The 18,119-nt window shown below is 49.7% G+C and overlaps 3 protein-coding genes and 1 non-coding gene across 7 annotated transcripts; 3 read left to right on the top strand and 1 right to left on the bottom strand.

Moving 5' to 3' along the window:
- The first annotated feature begins 35 nt into the window (after positions 1-35).
- Positions 36-4,049, top strand: Zfpl1 (zinc finger protein-like 1). 3 transcript variants are annotated; one of them, XM_006230901.5, is made up of 8 exons: positions 36-166; positions 550-659; positions 939-1,050; positions 2,205-2,398; positions 2,510-2,582; positions 2,654-2,800; positions 3,047-3,164; positions 3,600-4,049. In XM_006230901.5, exons 2-8 carry the CDS (start codon positions 558-560, stop codon positions 3,784-3,786), a joined length of 933 nt encoding a protein of 310 aa, XP_006230963.1. In that variant the 5' UTR covers positions 36-166; positions 550-557; the 3' UTR covers positions 3,787-4,049. The 3 variants fall into 3 exon arrangements, with proteins under 3 accessions (XP_006230963.1, NP_001273865.1, XP_008758397.1); NM_001286936.1 differs by having other exon boundaries at positions 134-235; XM_008760175.3 differs by lacking the exon at positions 36-166 and adding an exon at positions 300-369.
- On the bottom strand, positions 3,214-5,745 carry Tmem262 (transmembrane protein 262). 2 transcript variants are annotated; one of them, XM_008760052.4, is made up of 3 exons: positions 4,489-5,745; positions 4,286-4,385; positions 3,214-3,825 (listed from the first exon to the last, which is right to left on the bottom strand). In XM_008760052.4, the coding sequence occupies exons 1-3, from the start codon at positions 4,660-4,662 to the stop codon at positions 3,752-3,754; spliced, it is 348 nt and encodes a 115-aa protein (XP_008758274.1). In that variant the 5' UTR covers positions 4,663-5,745; the 3' UTR covers positions 3,214-3,751. The 2 variants fall into 2 exon arrangements, with proteins under 2 accessions (XP_008758274.1, NP_001229562.1); NM_001242633.1 differs by lacking the exon at positions 3,214-3,825 and adding an exon at positions 4,025-4,182 and having other exon boundaries at positions 4,489-4,741.
- Positions 5,746-8,130: 2,385 nt separating this feature from the next.
- On the top strand, positions 8,131-18,118 carry Vps51 (VPS51 subunit of GARP complex). The gene is made up of 10 exons (NM_001416313.1): positions 8,131-8,397; positions 8,853-8,982; positions 14,411-14,557; positions 14,631-14,850; positions 14,959-15,676; positions 15,997-16,212; positions 16,393-16,611; positions 16,923-17,044; positions 17,131-17,218; positions 17,730-18,118. The coding sequence occupies exons 1-10, from the start codon at positions 8,170-8,172 to the stop codon at positions 17,988-17,990; spliced, it is 2,349 nt and encodes a 782-aa protein (NP_001403242.1). The 5' UTR covers positions 8,131-8,169; the 3' UTR covers positions 17,991-18,118.
- On the top strand, positions 14,544-14,644 carry Mir6315 (microRNA 6315). Its single transcript, NR_106683.1, has one exon. It is a non-coding gene; the product is annotated as a microRNA 6315 (primary transcript).
- Position 18,119: the final 1 nt, after the last annotated feature.

Raw genomic sequence — 18,119 nt, 5'->3', positions numbered from 1 at the left:
GACCCCTCTTTGCCGTCACAGGTTTTACGCCAAGCGTAAAGCAAAGGCGTGTCCTAGCAGTGATGTGGTGTCATCACTGTGCGCCGCACCCGGAAGAGACGTGGCAGCGGAGGGATAATCAGAGAGGCCGGATCCGAAGGGAGCGGAGCTGCAGCTACCGGAGTTGGTGAGCGCAGTCCCCGGCCTTCCGCTCTTTCCATTACAGTACGCACCTGTCACGACCGGCATCGCGAAGGTTCGCTAACATCCGGAATGTGGTCGGCCGGCTGGGGGCGGGTCAAGAGGGGGTGGGGTTTTGGGGGCGGGACTGGTGGTATTGGAGTTGCTGTGGAGAGATCTGTCTAGGGAATGAGGGATCAGTCATTTGTGGTACGATCTGTGTACAGGGGACGTGGCTTTACCCTTGCTGAGGCAGTATAGAAGAATTTGGTGATGGGACTGGTGTGGGACAGGACTGGGGTATTTAGAAGAAGAGACGAACTGTGTTGGTGAGAACAAAGTGGCAGCCACCAGAACCTGGCTTTCTGCTAAGTGATTACCTTTCCCTAGGATCAGTCATGGGACTTTGCAAGTGTCCCAAGAGGAAGGTGACGAACCTGTTCTGCTTTGAACACCGAGTTAACGTCTGCGAGCACTGCTTGGTAGCCAATCACGCCAAGGTGGGGCATTTAGAGAAGTGTCTGAGCAGGGTGGGTGGACAGACAAGCTTGGCTACTTCCAAATCCACGAGGGGTCCTATGCTAGACTGAACGCTCCACAAGGACGAGGACTTGGCGCATGATGCGCTCTGCAATGCCTTCAGTAGCTGCTCAATAAGTGTGCATTGATGGAACATGAAATATTGAGTCTGATGGGAGAAACAAGGCAGTTGGGCCTTGGAGTGGTATGCTCATCGTGGAGCCTGGGGCACCAGTTGTGACATCTCTCTCCCCTTCTAGTGCATCGTGCAGTCCTACTTGCAGTGGCTACAAGATAGTGACTACAACCCCAATTGCCGCCTGTGCAATACACCCCTGGCCAGTCGGGAGACCACCCGCCTTGTCTGCTATGGTGAGGCCTGGGAAGGGGTCAGGGCAGCCCCAGGATCCAGCTTGGAGACCAGTTTAATAGCACCCTTCTAGCAGCAATACAATGGGCCCCTCAAGCCTGGAGGGCAGAACCTCAGACCCTGATTCTTTTAGGTGCTGCTGTACTGTTTTCTAAGCCTATGCAAGCTTTTTCCCTTCCTAGGCCTTAGAATCTTCCCCAGGTTAAAGCTCCTACTTCCTGCTCTGCTAGTCTTGGAGAGCTAGAGATGACTATGAGCTGTGGCTGTGAGCAAGATCCACTTTAGGGAACGTTACTGACTCTTAAGACTGAACCAAGAGGAAGCTACCCACCTTACAAGGTGCTGGTCCAAAAGGGGCAGCTTCACCTGTATTCTCCATGTGAAACTGTGTGTGCGCTCATACAAAGGTATACCTTGATTAGTACTTGTGGGTGAGAAGATGGGTAAAGGGTGTATATGAGCCCATGTTCCGAGGGATGCAGGATGACAAGAAGGTGGGGGGTTTGAGTATTAGGGGACATGAGTGCACAGATGTGTATGTCTTACATGTATGACTACTGTGTACGTTAAGGGAATGGCTCTTGAGTTTGCTTGTGTATTTCTAAGCACATGTGTATTTGTGCCTCTGCATATCTGCATGTATCTGTCTGGGATGCTTCCCTGAAAGTGTCCTTGTATGTAGGGTTTTGTTTGTTTGTTTGTTTGAGACTGGGATTTCATGATGCTGATCTTGAAATCTTGACACTCTTGCCTTTAGCTCCCAAATGTTAGGATTATGATAGGCACTGGCCCCCACCCAGTCTGAGTGTTAGGATTATAGGCACTGCCCCATACCCAGCCTGAAAGTGTTGTGTAGTCATTAGCCCAAGGAGTATGATGATTTTAGACCTGAGAAGACTCTCGAAAGGGTGGAAGGCATTTTCATTCCAGTCACACCTTCTCATGGGCTGGCCAAATTGGTAGACTCTACTTTGATTTGGTTCAATGGCAAGAAGCCTTAGGGACCTGAAGTGGGGAGAAAAGGAGCCGCCCTGGGCATCCACACATTCATTCCTGCTGTACGCTGGCCCTCGGGGTTATGGGATTGCTAGGTCAAGGGTAAGAGCTCAAAGAATTGCCTCTTATGTCTGTCCTTTTTTATTTTATGGGTCCTAAGATCTCTTTCACTGGGCCTGTATCAATGAGCGTGCTGCCCAGCTACCGAGAAACACAGCGCCTGCAGGCTACCAGTGCCCCAGCTGTAACGGCCCCATCTTCCCCCCAGCTAACCTAGCTGGCCCAGTGGCTTCAGCACTGAGAGAAAAGCTAGCCACAGTCAACTGGGCCCGCGCAGGACTGGGCCTCCCTCTGGTGAGAATCTCTGTCTGTCTGACCATCTGTTTGTGCCGGCCTCTCCTGAGGTAGATCGGATGGGTTAGCAGCAGGAGTGGACGGGCTACTGACTTAGATTCCTTTCTGCAGATCGATGAGGTGATAAGCCCAGAGCCCGAGCCCCTCAATTCCTCAGACTTCTCTGACTGGTCCAGCTTTAATGGTAAGTGGTGGCCTCCGTCTGCTGTCTGAACCTTGCCTCCCTGCTCTACTGAGAGTTCTGTCTTTCCACAGCCACCACCACTCCTGTACAGGAAGAGAGAGAGAGCACTGCAGCTGCTCCAGTTTTCTACAGCCAGGTTCCCCGCCCTCCTCCTTCCCCAAGCCGTCCCGAGCAACACACAGTCATACACATGGGTAGTACTGAAGCCCTGACACACGGTGAGCTGGGGAACTGTTCCCAGTCAGAGAACAGAAAACAAAAAATACAGGGTGATTTGGGTGGAGTAAGCTCAGGAGCTCATGTGGAATGGCTTTTCCTCACTCCAAGTTCAGATATTGCTTCCCCACAGTTCCTAAGGTACTCTGTTAGGTTGGGAAGGGCAGGAAATCCTTCATATGACCTCCACCCATGCCACAGGATCAGTTTATCTGAACCTGTTGATACTCGTGTCTCTATCTCTACAGCCCCAAGGAAAGTGTACGACACACGGGATGATGACCGGACAGCAGGCGTTCATGGAGATTGTGACGACGACAAATACCGCCGCCGGCCTGCTCTAGGCTGGCTGGCCCAGCTGCTCAGGTACACAGGCCCAAGGGTGGGACGTCAGAAAGGAGAGGCCCCATCATGGACAATTTGATGACACTGGAACTTGTTCTGGTGACAAACAACATTCAGTGCCGGGGCCACAGTGAGGCCCTGGCTTGACAGGCAACTTTGGTGTATCATGTCCTCCCCAGGGGCTCTGCCCTTTCCTCCTATAAAGGGTTTGGGCTCTGAGGCCCCTTCCCGCTGGGGTGCCACCTGACTTTTCTAAGTGTCCCTCATATTTAACATACTCAGGCTCCCAGGATAATTTGTGTCCTACTAATTCAAGCTTCATAATAACACAATATGATGGTGAATACAGGAGTGCAGGGTGACCAGTTCCAGTCCACAAAGGCAGTGGCTAAGGCTTCTCCCTGTGCCAGGGCAGGGACCCAGGGCCTGACCTGACTTTTCTCTCATTCCTCTTAGGAGCCGGGCTGGGTCCCGGAAGCGGCCACTGACTCTGCTCCAGCGGGCAGGACTGCTGCTCCTGTTGGGGCTGCTGGGCTTCCTGGCGCTCCTCGCCCTTATGTCTCGACTCGGCCGGGCTGCAGCAGACAGTGATCCCAATCTGGACCCGCTCATGAACCCTCACATCCGTGTAGGTCCTTCCTGAGCCCTTGCTCATGTTTGGGCCAGCTTAGGACCTGGAGTCCTAGGGAGAGAAGGTGGGAAGGCTTGAGGGCTTTACTCCTCTCCCTCATTCCTGAGACACTAAGATCCCCTTGGCCAAGACAGTTGGAGGCTGAGGCTACAAGGCCAGGTCTGTAGCCCTTTTGATCAAACTGGTCTTCACCTGCTTGCCTCTGGGTCTTCATCCTTCTACTTCAACCCTCAAAGGAGCAGACAGGTACAAATAAACAACAGACTTTATTAAAACATCTGAAGCAGCTTTTTCCATCTCCCTTCTTAGTCCTGTCCCCAATCCCCAGGCCTCAGTGTCTCTCCTCTCGGTAATTGATGGCCAGAAACTCCAGGGACAGGCGGTTGAAGAACATGGCTCCATTGAGGACTGGATAGAGGAGAGAGCCCATCAGCTCAACATGTTTGTCCCCTCCATGTCATGTCTCAGGCTTTCAAAACTCCCCCTCCTTGTAGCAAACCTCCCCACTCACTCAGGATGGTCAAAGCAAAGCATCTAAGAAACTTGTCACCAGTCATCTCTGCGTAGAGTGACCCCATGGCAGCCCAGCCGATGCTGATCACCTGGGAAAACTGGGAGACCAATCCAATGGGAGAGTGGCCCCTGACATCACAAACACTCCCATCAGCCCCTTGATTTTGCCCAACCAGCTCTTGAGCCCCACCCCAGACTTACTATCAGTACAACCGTGTAAGGGAAGCTCATGCGGTCGTAGTGGTAGATGACACAGAAGTTGTGAACATCACTAGCAAAGACACCCATGTGTATGAAGAAGAGAATGAGTGCAGCTATAGTGAGCATCAGGCCTGGGGGGAAGTATAACACAGCTAAGCGGTCCCGCCAGCGCATCCTGCTCACAGCCTGCTCTCAAGTCACTGTCCAGGGCCAGCAAAATCCTGCCATGCTAGGCTGTCCTGTGGGAAACAGCAGTGTGTTCCAGAGTGAGGAAGGCATTGGAGAGGGCAAGGTTCTAGAACGCAGCCTGATTCCAACAAATGGAATATGTCTGGGTATTGAGGATGTTCCATTGTGGAGGGCAGAGTGTGCTGAGTGGTAGGAGCCTGTGGTATCAGGATGGGGACACAGCCCACATTATTCCATCCACTGCATTTATGGCAGCTCAGTGTTCCCTCAGGGGACATTGTATAAGGAATAGGCCCAGACTCAGAAAGGTAGAGAGGCGTGTCCCAGCTCCACAAGCAAGGTTTGGGCAGATGATTAGGGTCTAGAATAGCTGAAGACTTTTCCAAGCAAAAGACGACTTTGGTCACATCCTAGGCTCTAGCTGAAGCCCTGGAGTTAACATAGTTTTTGTTTTTTTTTTACCACAAACTAAATTGAATCTAAATTGCCCTTTTCTTTCTTTTTTTTAAAGATCTAATTATTATATATAAGTACACTGTCGCTGTCTTCAGACATCAGAAGAGGGCATCAGATCCCATTACAGATGGTTGTGAGCCACCATGTGGTGGCTGGGATTTGAACTCAGGACCTCAGGAAGAGCATTAGTCAGTGCTCTTAACCACTGAGCCATCTCTCCAGCCCCACCCCTTCTTTAGATAGTATTGTGGGATGACTACAGACTATTTGTCCCAACCTCAGTAAATCTGCCTTCTTCCTCTCAGTTCTGGCCACCAGACTTCATAGGAAATCAGAAACAGCAAAATGTTGTCTTCCCTTTGATTGGGTGGGTAGTCAGCCTTGTCTTGTTCTCTGGTGTTGGTGCTTCTTGTCACCTAGATCCTGTGCTTTCCTCCTTGCCTCTGTGCAGTGCTGGTTCGTATACTCTCAAGGCCCATATATTTTTATAGCATGAAAATAGGGTTTTAAAGATCATGACATTTGGGGGCTGGAGAGATGGCTCAGCGGTTAAGAGCGCTGACTGCTCTTCCAGAGGGCCTGAGTTCAATTCCCAGCAACCACATGGTGGCTCACAACCATCTGTAATGGGATACGATGCCCTCTTCTGGTGTGTCTGAAGACAGGGAGACTATAAGCAGTGTACTTACATAAAATAAATAAATAAATCTTTAAAAAAAAAGATCATGACATTTAATTAGTACTAATTAACCTAGGGTTGGGTTTTTTGTTTGTTTTTTGAGATAGTGTCTCACTGGGCAGCCCTGGTTACCCTGGAACTCACTTTTGTTTTTTGGTTTTTTAAAAGATTTATTTATTATATGTAAGTACACTGTCGCTGTCTTCAGACACACCAGAAGAGGGCATCATCAGATCCCATTATAGATGGTTGTGAGCCACCATGTGGTGGCTGGGATTTGAACTCAGGACCTCTGGAAGAGCAGTCAGTGCTCTTAACCACTGAGCCAACTCTCCAGCCCCAGAACTCACTTTTGTAGACCAGTCTGGCCTCAAACTCACAGAGATTTACTGCCTGGATCAAAGGATTGTGCCACCATGTCTAGCCTCATTCACTTTAGTGTGGGTGAAGTGAGAGTGTTAGCATTGCCACGATGCGTATGTGATGGTCAGGGGACAGCTTTCAGGAACCTGCTCTTGACTGCTGAGCCCTCTCCAGCCCTTTTGCTGTTCATTCAGCCTTTGGGACAGTTTTCATGTAGGCCAGGCTGCTTCAAACTCCTGCACTTCTGCCCTCCAATGTTCTAGGTAGATGCACATCACCGTGCCTGGCTTTTTATTTTTGGGGGGGTGTATGAGTACTTTGCCTGCGTGCACATGTATTTCTGCTCCCCATGGAGGCCAAAAAGACATTGAATCCCCCAGGGTGTTACAGACAATTGTGAACTTGGGAACTGAATAGCAAGTGCTTCTAACTGTGAAACCATCATCTCTCTAGCTCAAATTCACTTTCTCAAAGCTCTGTGGACTGAAATCCGCAAATGTATAGTTTCTGAATAGCCCACTGAACAAGAAGTCAAGAAACTTTTTAGTTCAAGACCAAGGGAGTAAATGCTTTAGGTTTTTTTTTTTTTTTCCAGAGCTGGGAACCGAACCCAGGGCCTTCCGGTTGCTAGGCAAGCGCTCTACCACTGAGCTAAATCCCCAACCCCATGCTTTAGGTTTTTTGAGCCATTTAGTCTGTGACAAAAGCAGCCATAAATGATAGGTCAAGAAGTGGGCTCTGGGCATAGTAGCACACACTTTTAATCCTACCACTCAGGAGGCAGAGGTGGCCAGATCTCCGAGTTTGAGGCCAGTCTGGTCTACAATAGTCAGTTTCAGGTCAGCCAAAGCTACACAGTGAAACCCTGTATCAAAGAAAAAGGGGGAAAAGAAAGACAGAAAGGAGCTTGAGGTGGAAAGATGGCTCATGGTGAAGTTTGTGTAGTGCACTTTGGTTCCCAGTGTCATGGTGGGCAGTTCACACAACTTGCTGTAACTACAGCTCTGAGGTATCCAACACTTTTTGGCCCCTGGCCTCTGCACACACAAATACACATTAAAAACAATAAATACTGGGGGCTGGACAGATGGATGACAAGTTAATTTTAATACTATTCAGAACTGTTTTTCCTTGGCAGTGGAGCTGGTGACAGTGGTATCACATGGCTTTAGTCCCAACTTTTGGGAGGCAGAGACAGGCAGTTGTTCACACTAGCCTGGTCTACAGGCCAGTTCCAGGACAGTCAGGGCTAAGCAGAGAAACTCTTGTCTTGAAAAAAAAATAAATAAAATTTATATCATTTAGATTTTTTTTTTACGTTCTGGTTTTCAGATAAAAACAGATGGTAGTCAGTGTTTGGCAGCTCAGCACCCTATCAGCCTATCCTCGGTAACGTTTACGTACATTATTAGTAAAGTCTCATTTTCTTCTATTTAACTCAGCATAAACCAATCTGACCTCATTCCCTCCTCTCTTAACAGCTTCGTCTCTATGCCTACATCTTTAAAACTTAAGAATTATCCTCAATCCCAATTGCTCATGTATCACATTCCACCAACTTCTTAAGATTAACAGGACCTGTTCTCTAAGTAGAATAGAGTTTCTCATATTGAATGACTCCTTAGAGATAGGACCTTGGGAAACACTTCGTTAAAGTCATATTGCAGGCTAAAGAACGGGCACTTGAACCTTGTAGACTGCCTGTGACGCATATTCTATCTTCCGTGAGTCTCTTTCCCGTGCGGATGCAGGATTGGTTCGCCACGGTTCGCCCATGTACCATAGCAAAATCACAGAAGCTCAAGGAGCCGGAACCTCAGTGAAACCGCTGCGTTCCAGAAGAACAAACGCAAGACGGAACTTTAGTCTCACATATCCTACAGCTGCAGAGGGACATTTCACCTGAAGGACCGCCTGGTATCACAAGTTTATGGTCCCCGGAAGTGCTTTCCTTTCCCTCCCCTGTCTCACCCCCTTGTGTTGAGGTTGGAGCTATGGCGGCCGCGGCAGCTGTGGGGCCTGGCCTAGGGTCCGGGCCTGGGGATTCCCCAGAAGGTTCCGAGGCAGACGCTCCGGAGCGTCGGCGGAAGGCTCACGGGATGCTGAAGCTTTACTACGGTCTCTCGGAAGGGGAGGCGACGGGGCACTCCGCTGGGTCTGACCCTCTAGACCCAACAGATCTCAATGGGGCGCACTTCGACCCGGAAGTTTATCTGGACAAGGTGTGTGTGCGAAGTAGGGCGGGTCCAGACCCCAAATATACTGGACCCTAGATCATGTCCCCGATTTTGTTGATGTGGTGACGGGAGCGAGAGTTCCTAAGAGGAGGACAGTCCTTACTAGGCAATAGAGGCAGATCTGGAGGATAAGGAAGCCTGGGCCAGTTAGGACTGACCTGAGGTGATACTGAGCCTGAGGTCTTCATTGCTGTTTTGATAGGCCCGGGGTAGTGGGCGTGGCCATGCTCTGACAGGTGCTAGGCTGGGCCTAGGTCGATTTTAAGCTGAACCTGAAGACAAATCCCAAATTGGGTCTAACCTGGTAACCTGTGAAGTATGGTAGAGGTTCCATATGTGGAATTCCTGATAAGGATGGGATCAGGATTGTCTTGCTCGGAAAGCAAGGCAGGGGGACATGAGTGAGCACTAACATTGAATGTTACTACCTGCTTCTCTAGCTGCGTAGAGAGTGTCCTCTGGCCCAGCTGATGGACAGTGAGACGGACATGGTGCGGCAGATCCGGGCTCTAGACAGCGACATGCAGACCCTTGTCTATGAGAACTACAACAAGTTCATCTCAGCTACAGGTGATCCCATTGGGACACACTCCTCACAGTCTTACACCTCCCCACCCCACATCCTGTGCTGAGAAAAACAGGGATTAGAGGAAAGAGACCCAGATTACAGTTGGGTCCCAACCTTAATCCACTGCCTTTGAAGTGATGACTCCTGTGGGAGGGTTGTCCTAAGGACCAGAGCTGGGAAGAATAAAAAGAGTTTCTCTGCAGCACATAGGAAGCACCCAGATGTCTCAGTGTGCTTTAGCTTTTGTGTACATGCATGTGTGGGGCCACAACATTTGTGTAGGGGTCAGAAGATAACTTTCTGCAGTCTGCACTCTCCACTATGAGGGTCTCAGGGATTGAATTCAGGTTATCAGGCTTGATGACAAGCACATTTACCTGTGCTAAGCCATCTAAGAGTCATTGAAATTTTTTAGAAAATTTTTATTAGTGGTAACCTTTGTTTTTGGTCAGTCTGCCTTAATAGCAAACTTGTCACTCCCTTCCCTTTTTTTTTTTTGTTAAAGATTTATTTATTTATTTTATGTATGTGCGCACACTGTTGCTGTCTTCAGACACTAGAAGAGGGCATCATCGGATCTCATTACAGATGGTTGTGAGCCACTGTGTGGTTGCTGGAAGAGCAGTCAGTGCTCTTAACTGCTGAGCCATCTCTCCAGCCCACTCCCTTCCTTTCTGACTAGGTCCTCACTCCTTAAGATTTAGTAATAGCAGTTGTTAGCGTCCAGGAGTCACCCCACAAACCACATGAACACTAATCTCTGTCGGACAGGGATGGTTATTGAATGCACACCCCAAAATTGATTGATTAAGGCAACAGCTCACAGATTCAGGAGCTGAAAGCTGCATGCCTGTGCACTGCTCAGAGCCCCTTTAGATAAGGAAAAACACAGTGAGCTCCTAAACAGACACAGGGTGTGCTGCCTTCAGATTTCCAGCTAAGATGGCTCAGCAGGTAAAGGTGCTTGGGGTGAGTTTGGTCCTTGGGACCCATGTGGTGGAGTGAGAAGACCAACTTCCTTAGGTTGCCCTTTGACCTCAATGTGAGTAATATGCCATGCATAGCTGCTCAGTGTACACAGCACCCCCCCAATGCAAATGAAAAACAAGCTCCTATAAAGATGTCCCGCCTCATCAATTAAGGAGGTATGACTTCTCTGCACTCCTAGTGGTATTGCATGTTGGATGGGATGTGGAGGATATATAACCTGATAACATAGCAGTGGGAACAGAGCTGTATCTTCCTGCAGAAAAGCTTTGCCAGCCCTCAAAAGGCTAACAGAATTATCCCAAGAGCATCAATTCCATTCCTGATAATATATTACTATTATATAATATGATTACTGTGTGTGTGTATGTGTGTACATGTGCACACACACACACACACACACACACACACAAGCAGCTCCTGTAATCTCTGCACTTTGAAAACAAAGACAAGAGGATTGCTGCAAATTCAACACTTGCCTAGCATTCATATCAAATCCTAACAAGTGAGGGTGCTGGGAAAGGCTCAGTGGGTAAAGTGCTTATTGTGCAAGGTTGAGGACCTGAGTTCAAATTCTTGGCACCTATGTAAAAAAGAAAAGCATACCTTTAACCCTAGTACTTCAGAGGCAGAAGATCTTTCTGAGTTTGAGGCCAGCATTGTTCTGAGTTCTGAGTGAGCCAGGAATACATAGTGTGATCCTGTCTTAGACAAACAAACAGAAAAGAGTGTGGCAAGGCACATCTGAAGCCTCAGTCTATGAGGTGGAGCAGGGGTGTCTCTGGGCCTCCTGGGTGACCAGCCAGCTGAGATGAGATGGCAAGATCCAGGCCACTGAGAAGCCCTGTCTGTAAAAGGAAGGCTGAGGAAGACTGGGGAGATGGACTGCACTTCAGATCTAGGCAGCTCACAAGTACCTAAACCTCTGGCTTACAGGGATCCGTCTCTCTGTCTGGCCTCTGTGGCCACCTGCACACATATGTGCACACAGACACAGACACACACACACACACACACACACACACACACACACACACACACACATGAGGAAGACACCTACCATCAACTTCTGACCTCCCATGTTTGTATTCGTGGCGAGTACATCCCATACAGATATGCATAGGTCCATATACTATGTGTGCCTCTGTATGTGCTCACATGTATACATACACAAATTAAAACTGAAAACATGTTCACATGGAACTTCATACACAATTTTTTTAGTCAAAAAGTAGAAGCAATCTAAATAGCTGTTGACTATGTAAATGGATGAATAAATGATGTGACCCAAAAACAGTGTTAGTTAGCTAAAAAAGTGAGACGAACCAAGTTACATTATGCAGAAGATGTCAGACAAGACTGAGTGTGGTGATGCACAACTTTAATCCTAGCATTCAGGAAGCAGAGGCAGGTAGAGTTTTGAGCCAGTCAGAGCTACATAGTGAGATGCTATTTCAAAAAGAAAAAAATGAGGAGAAAATGAATGTGTTTTAATTGATTTTCTCTTGAGACAGGTTTTCTCCTGGAACTCACTCTGTAGACTAGGCTGGCCTCAATCTCCTAGAGATACTCTTGCCTCTGCCCAATTGTGCTCGGATTAAAGGCATGTGTACCACTGCCCGGGTCCGTCCGTCCGTCCATCCGTGTGTGTGTGTGTGTGTGTGTGTGTGTGTGTGTGTGTGATGTCACATCCTGGAGTTACAGACATGCTGAACCAGTTCTCCAGCCTTGAATTATACCTTTTAAAAAAAGTAGTAAGTTAACTTGCAAAGAGATGTGTTTCATTATGGCATTTTCTTTGAGGGGTGTGGTTGGGAGCTAAGTTTTTGGGGTTTTTTTGTTTTTTTTTTTTTCCCCGGAGCTGGGGACCGAACCCAGGGCCTTGTGCTTGCTAGGCAAGCGCTCTACCACTGAGCTAAATCCCCAACCCCGGGAGCTAAGTTTTGAGACAGGATTTCTCATGTGGCTCTGGCTGTCCTGGAACTCACTCTGTAGACCAGGCTGGCCTTGGACTCAGAGATCTGCTTGCTTCTGCCTTCCTGGTGCTCTGGTACTAAAGGCATTCACTTCTGCTGCCACCACTACAACCATACACCTGGCTGTGTTGTTTTTTAAGACAGTGCCATCTGTGTAGTCCTTATTGGCCTGGGACTTTACCTGGGACCAGTGTTTACAATGTCTTGTCAGGCTGATCCTTGAGGGCTGGGCTGTCTCAGGACAGCCCTTCTCCCAGTTCTGTTCCTCATATAACTTATATCTGGCATTTTTATTTTATAATAATTGTCTTTGCTGTTGAACTTTAAAATCAAAAAGAAGGTGAGGGCTAAGGCTGTGGCACAGTGGTAGAGCACTAACCTAGCATGTGAGATGCCCTAGGTTCAAGCTCTGTGTCTACGGGAAAGGAACAGTGTGAATGTTTTTGCTTCATGTGTTGTGTGGCTGATGTAAAGAGCCCCCTTCACGGGCTGGAGAGATGGCTCAGTGGTTAAGAGCACTGACTGCTCTTCCAGAGGTCCTGAGTTTAATTCCCAGCAACCACATGGTGGCTCACAACCATCTGTAATGGGATCAGATGCCCTTTTCTGGTGTGTCTGAAGACAGCTACAGTGTACTTAATATAGAATAAATAAACATATCTCTTAAAAAAAAGAATTCTCTTCACTATTGGTAACCAACTTCTCTGTGAAAAAAATAGAAATCTCATTGTTTTGCAAGTGTTAGATCTGCAGGTTTTGTTTTTGTTTTTGTTATTAAAAAAAATGTGGGTGCACTGTGTGCGTCTGTGGTGCTTCTGTCAGTGTAGTGTATGTCTATGTACTACATGCATGTAGTGCCAGCAGAGGCCAGAAGAGGGCATCAGATACCTGGAACTGGACTTACAGATGGTTGTGTGTCACCATTTGGGTGCTAGAAAACCAGATCTTTTGTAAGAGCCACAGGTTCTCTTACCTGCTGAACCATCTCTCCAGCCCCATGTTTTTCATGTTTTTGAAGTAAAAAATAGGTGTGAAAACCAGGCAGAATGGCTCATGCCTTTAATCCCAGTACTTGGGAGGCAGAGGCAAAAGGACCTCAGTGAGTTTGGGGCTGGCCTGGTCTACAGAGTTCCAGGTCAGAACTACAGTAAGACCTTGTCTCAAAAAGGAAGAAGTTAAGAAGTTAAATTGAAGGCTGGAGAGATGGCTCAGCGGTTAAGAGCACCCGACTACTCTTCCAGAGGTCCTGAGTTCAATTCCCAGCAACCACATGGTGGCTTACAACCATCTGTAAAGAGATCGGATGCCCTCTTCTGGTGTGTCTGAAGACAGCTACAGTGTACTTATATGTAATAAGTAAATAAATAAATAAATAAATAAATAAATAAGTTAAATTGAATTGGTGGTGCTTAAATAGAATTCCAGCTCTTGCTTCGGAGGCAAATACAGGCACATCACAGTAAATTGGAGACTTATCTGGTCCAAATAACAAGTTGCAGGCCAGCCAGGGCTACATAGGGAGGCCATGTCTCAAAAAGCCAGAATGAAAATAAATGTTCAACTTGAGTTAGGATTGTGGTGGGATTACAGAATGGGGCAGGGCTCAAGGCTGAGGGACAGCCAGGTGATGGTCAAGAGATGTGGACCAGAGGCAAGAATAGGTGGGATTAATGACGTAAGCAACCAGTCAAGAATGGCCAGAAGTTCATTCAAATTGTTGATGTTCAGGCAATGAAAAGAAGGAGGTAAGAGAAGGCCAGTAGGCATGGCATAATAGAATTGGCAACAGAAAGGTAAACATGGTTTCTAAAATGGGATTTGAAGAGAAGAGACACAGAGACAGTTAAAAGTATTAGGTTAGGCCCTTAGGCATTTGAAAGGAGAAGGACTTTACAGAAGATGCAGTATGTTCTAGAAGTCCACTGACAATCTGGACCATATGACAAGGAGCTCTGAGTGAGCAAGTTTATAATCTGACCTGCTGTGTGCCGAGAGCATTCCAGGACTGAGTGCTCAGGTGGTCCCCGCCTGTGCAGAGCTTATGTTCCAATGAATCAAAGAAGTGCTGGCCCTGCAAAGTGTCTGGCTGTTGTTGGGATCTGGATACTGTCTGATGGGAGAGATTGGTGCCAGAAACCTGTTCCTGGGTTCACTTCTAGGGGTTCTCAAAGAGTAGCAACCACGTGGTGGCTCACAACCATCTGTAAAGAGATCCGATGCCCTCCTCTGGTGTGTCTGAAGACAGCTACAGTGTACTTATATATAATAAATGAATAAAAATAAAACAAAATATTTTTTTAAAAAAGATTTAAAAAGTAGTCTCACTCTCTTCCCTCCACACCAGGGACGGGGTGAGAGGGTTTGTTGAACCAACACGATAGCCTTCTTGTCTATGTATGCTGATGCCAAGCCCCAGTCCAGCTCACTCAGATCACTCATTTCCCCCTTGCGGCTTTTGCCCTTCTAGACACCATTCGGAAGATGAAGAATGACTTCCGGAAGATGGAAGACGAGATGGACCGGCTGGCCACCAACATGGCAGTGATCACCAACTTCAGCGCACGCATCAGCGCCACACTACAGGACCGACACGAGCGCATCACCAAGCTAGCAGGTAGGCTCTGGACAGGACAGGCCCTGAGCCAGCCACCGAGCTCTGCAGCTCACGTGCCCTTCCTGTCCTCTAGGGGTCCATGCACTACTGCGGAAGCTGCAGTTCCTGTTCGAGCTGCCTTCGCGCCTCACCAAGTGCGTGGAGCTGGGTGCCTACGGGCAGGCTGTGCGCTACCAGGGTCGTGCCAGGGCCGTGCTGCAGCAGTACCAGCACCTGCCCTCCTTCCGCGCCATCCAGGATGACTGCCAGGTCATCACAGCCCGCTTGGCCCAGCAGCTGCGGCAGCGCTTCAGGTGTGGTTTCCGGGCCTGGTCATTGTTCTCCAATCACATCGAGTGCTCCCCACATTTTTTTCCCCCTGCAGCCCACAAGCTGTTCTCACTGCATCTCTGTCACCACAGGGAAGGCTGCTCAGGTGCCCCGGAGCAGGCTGAGTGCGTGGAGCTGCTGCTGGCCTTAGGCGAGCCCGCTGAGGAGCTGTGTGAGGAGTTCCTGGCACACGCTCGGGGTCGCCTGGAAGAAGAGCTGAGCAGCCTGGAGACCGAGCTGGGGCCCTCCCCTCCCGCACCTGATGTGTTAGAGTTCACTGACCGTGGTGGCAATGGTTTTGTGGGTGGCCTCTGCCAGGTGGCAGCGGCCTACCAGGAGCTGTTTGCCGCTCAGGGCCCTGCTGGTGCAGAGAAGCTGGCAGCCTTCGCGCAGGAGTTGGGTGGCCGCTACTTTGCACTGGTTGAGCGGCGGCTGGCCCAGGAGCAGGGTGGCAGTGACAACTCACTGCTGGTGCGGGCACTAGATCGCTTCCACCGGCGCCTGCGAGCACCTGGGGCGCTGTTGGCTGCCGCTGGGCTTTCAGAGTCAGCCACAGAGATTGTGGAGCGAGTGGCCCGGGAGCGCCTGAGCCACCATCTGCAGGGTCTGAAGGCTGCTTTCCTGAGTTGCCTGACAGATGTTCGCCAGGCCCTGGCAGCACCTCGCCTAGCTGGGAAGGAGGGCCCCAGCCTGGCTGAGTTGCTGGCCAATGTGGCCAGCTCCATTCTGAGCCACATCAAGGCCTCACTGGCCTCTGTGCATCTCTTCACCGCCAAGGAGGTCTCCTTCTCCAATAAGCCCTACTTCAGGGTATGTCTGCCCTTGGACTATTCATTCTTCTGACTGGCCTCCCCAGCACCTTTTACTAGTGTTTGGTACTGTCCCAAGTACGCTGCATGTGGATTTACATTCTCAGGAGCTAGCCTGGAGGGGAAAATGCTATGTAGCTAGGTACCAGGGACCTCACTGTGGCCACTTACCACCTGTGAGGCTGGGAAGCAGGGTGGGGCTGTCCTTTAGAGTAGGGTTAGGGCAAAGAACAAGGAACAGCCCTGGGCTCTCCCTGTCTTTACTGAACCTCTCCAGCTTACAAGAAAGGACTGGTAGTGGATCTGGGCTTCCCTTCACAGGGTGAGTTCTGCAGCCAGGGAGTCCGTGAGGGCCTCATCGTGGGTTTCATCCGCTCCATGTGTCAGACAGCCCAGGGCTTCTGTGACAGCCCTGGGGAAAAGGGAGGTGCCACGCCACCTGCCCTGCTCCTGCTGCTCTCTCGCCTCTGCCTGGACTATGAGACAGCCACCATCTCCTACATCCTCACACTCACCGATGAACAGTTTCTGGTGCAGGTGAAGTAGCTCAGGAGAAGGGAAAGAGCACTAATGCTGGGAACACAGGAGGCTGATATTCTCCTGTTGCCAGAACCAGACTGGGGGTCTGCACCCATCTCAGCCTCCATTTCTCATTGGCGGTGGCTCCTGATCTGTCTCTAGTACCTCTGACCTCTGTCCTCTGCTTTCCCGACTTAGGATCAGTCTCCTGTTACACCTGTGAGCACACTGTGTGCAGAGGCCAGAGAGACAGCACGGCGGCTGCTGACACACTATGTGAAGGTACAAGGCCTGGTCATATCACAGATGCTACGCAAGAGTGTGGAGACACGGGACTGGCTCAGTACTCTGGAGCCCCGGAACGTGCGTGCTGTCATGAAGCGTGTGGTGGAGGACACTACAGCTATTGATGTACAGGTGCTGCCTCAGGCATGCTGGGCTCCTGGATAACGGCTCCCCAAGGACCAAGACAAAGGGTCTGGCTGTACTGTACCTGTGTTGTGCCACTAGAACCCCCAATTCATCCCTAGGGAGTCTGCAGGTCAAGAGCCCCCAAAAACCTCAAGTAGGGGTGGGCTGAAAAATCGGGTTTCAGATTAGTTTTTGCCCTGCCTTTGTTCTATTCCCGAGTGTAAGTGGTGACTATACCTATGATTCGACAAGCAGATAAGGGAAGTTTCTGTCAGTAACCCATGCTCTGGCCTTGCAGCACCTCTTTTCTCCACCAGGTGGGGCTCCTGTATGAAGAGGGTGTCCGCAAGGCCCAGAGCAGTGACTCCAGCAAAAGGACCTTCTCTGTGTACAGCAGCTCCCGGCAGCAGGGCCGCTATGCACCTAGCTACACACCCAGGTCTGGCTAGGAGGGAGCCTCTCTGAGATAGACAAAAGAGAGAGGGTGGGCAGAATGGTCTCTGACTCCTTCCTTCCCCCTTCCAGTGCTCCGATGGACACAAACCTCTTGAGCAATATTCAGAAGCTGTTCTCTGAACGAATCGATGTGTTCAGCCCTGTGGAATTCAATAAGGTCTGAAGTACCTTCTCATCTAGGTCCCAGGGGGAAGGTTGGCTCCCACATCAATCCAGGGAGCCCTAGGACCCAATCTGAGCTTAACTAATGGTCATTCTATCTAGTCCCTATCTCTAGGTGGTCCAAGGCAAAACCACCTTGTCCATCAGGATGCTGATTTCAAGGCTTCTTTGCTCTCACTCAATTCTCCAAAATAGCCTTGAGTCTTCAGGGGTTTCCAGGCATTGCTGGATCTCTGCCTCACAGCAGCCCAAGCTCAGGAACTCTTCCCTCCATTTCTTCAGTGGTGACTCCTGCCCATCATACTCATGCTGTCCCCATCTCTGATCTGAATATTGGGGCTTATCTGCTCCCTTCCTTCATGGCGGCAACATTGGATTGTTCCCTCCTTACCTGAGCCCTAGACATTTCTGTCTTTTTCTCCCTTGCCTCTGCTCAGAATTTGGATGTATGCTCCTCCCCCAAAGCCTTCAGTCACTGAGCTGCATCCATATCTGTTCACTTACAGGTGTCGGTGCTGACTGGCATTATTAAAATCAGCTTGAAGACACTACTGGAGTGTGTGCGCTTGCGCACCTTTGGGCGCTTCGGGCTGCAGCAGGTGCAGGTGGACTGCCACTTTCTGCAGCTCTATTTGTGGCGCTTTGTGGCTGATGAGGAGCTAGTGCACCTGCTGCTGGACGAAGTAGTAGCCTCAGCTGCCCTACGTTGTCCCGACCCAGTGCCCATGGAACCCAGTGTTGTCGAGGTCATCTGCGAGCGCGGCTAGAATCCACTGACGAGTCCCGGAGCAGCCTTATCGCCCTGTCCTCCCCGTGCCCTGTTCTCACCCTGGAGGCCCTTCCCCGCTGGCGGGTTTGTGAACCATTCTAATAAATTTATGTGTCCTCCTCCTTCC

Source organism: Rattus norvegicus, chromosome 1 (assembly GCF_036323735.1).
Source record: "Rattus norvegicus strain BN/NHsdMcwi chromosome 1, GRCr8, whole genome shotgun sequence".
In the NCBI taxonomy this organism is placed as follows: Eukaryota; Metazoa; Chordata; class Mammalia; order Rodentia; family Muridae; genus Rattus; species Rattus norvegicus.
Note: the sequence above shows the minus strand (reverse complement) of the source record. Positions and strands in the feature narration are given on the sequence as shown.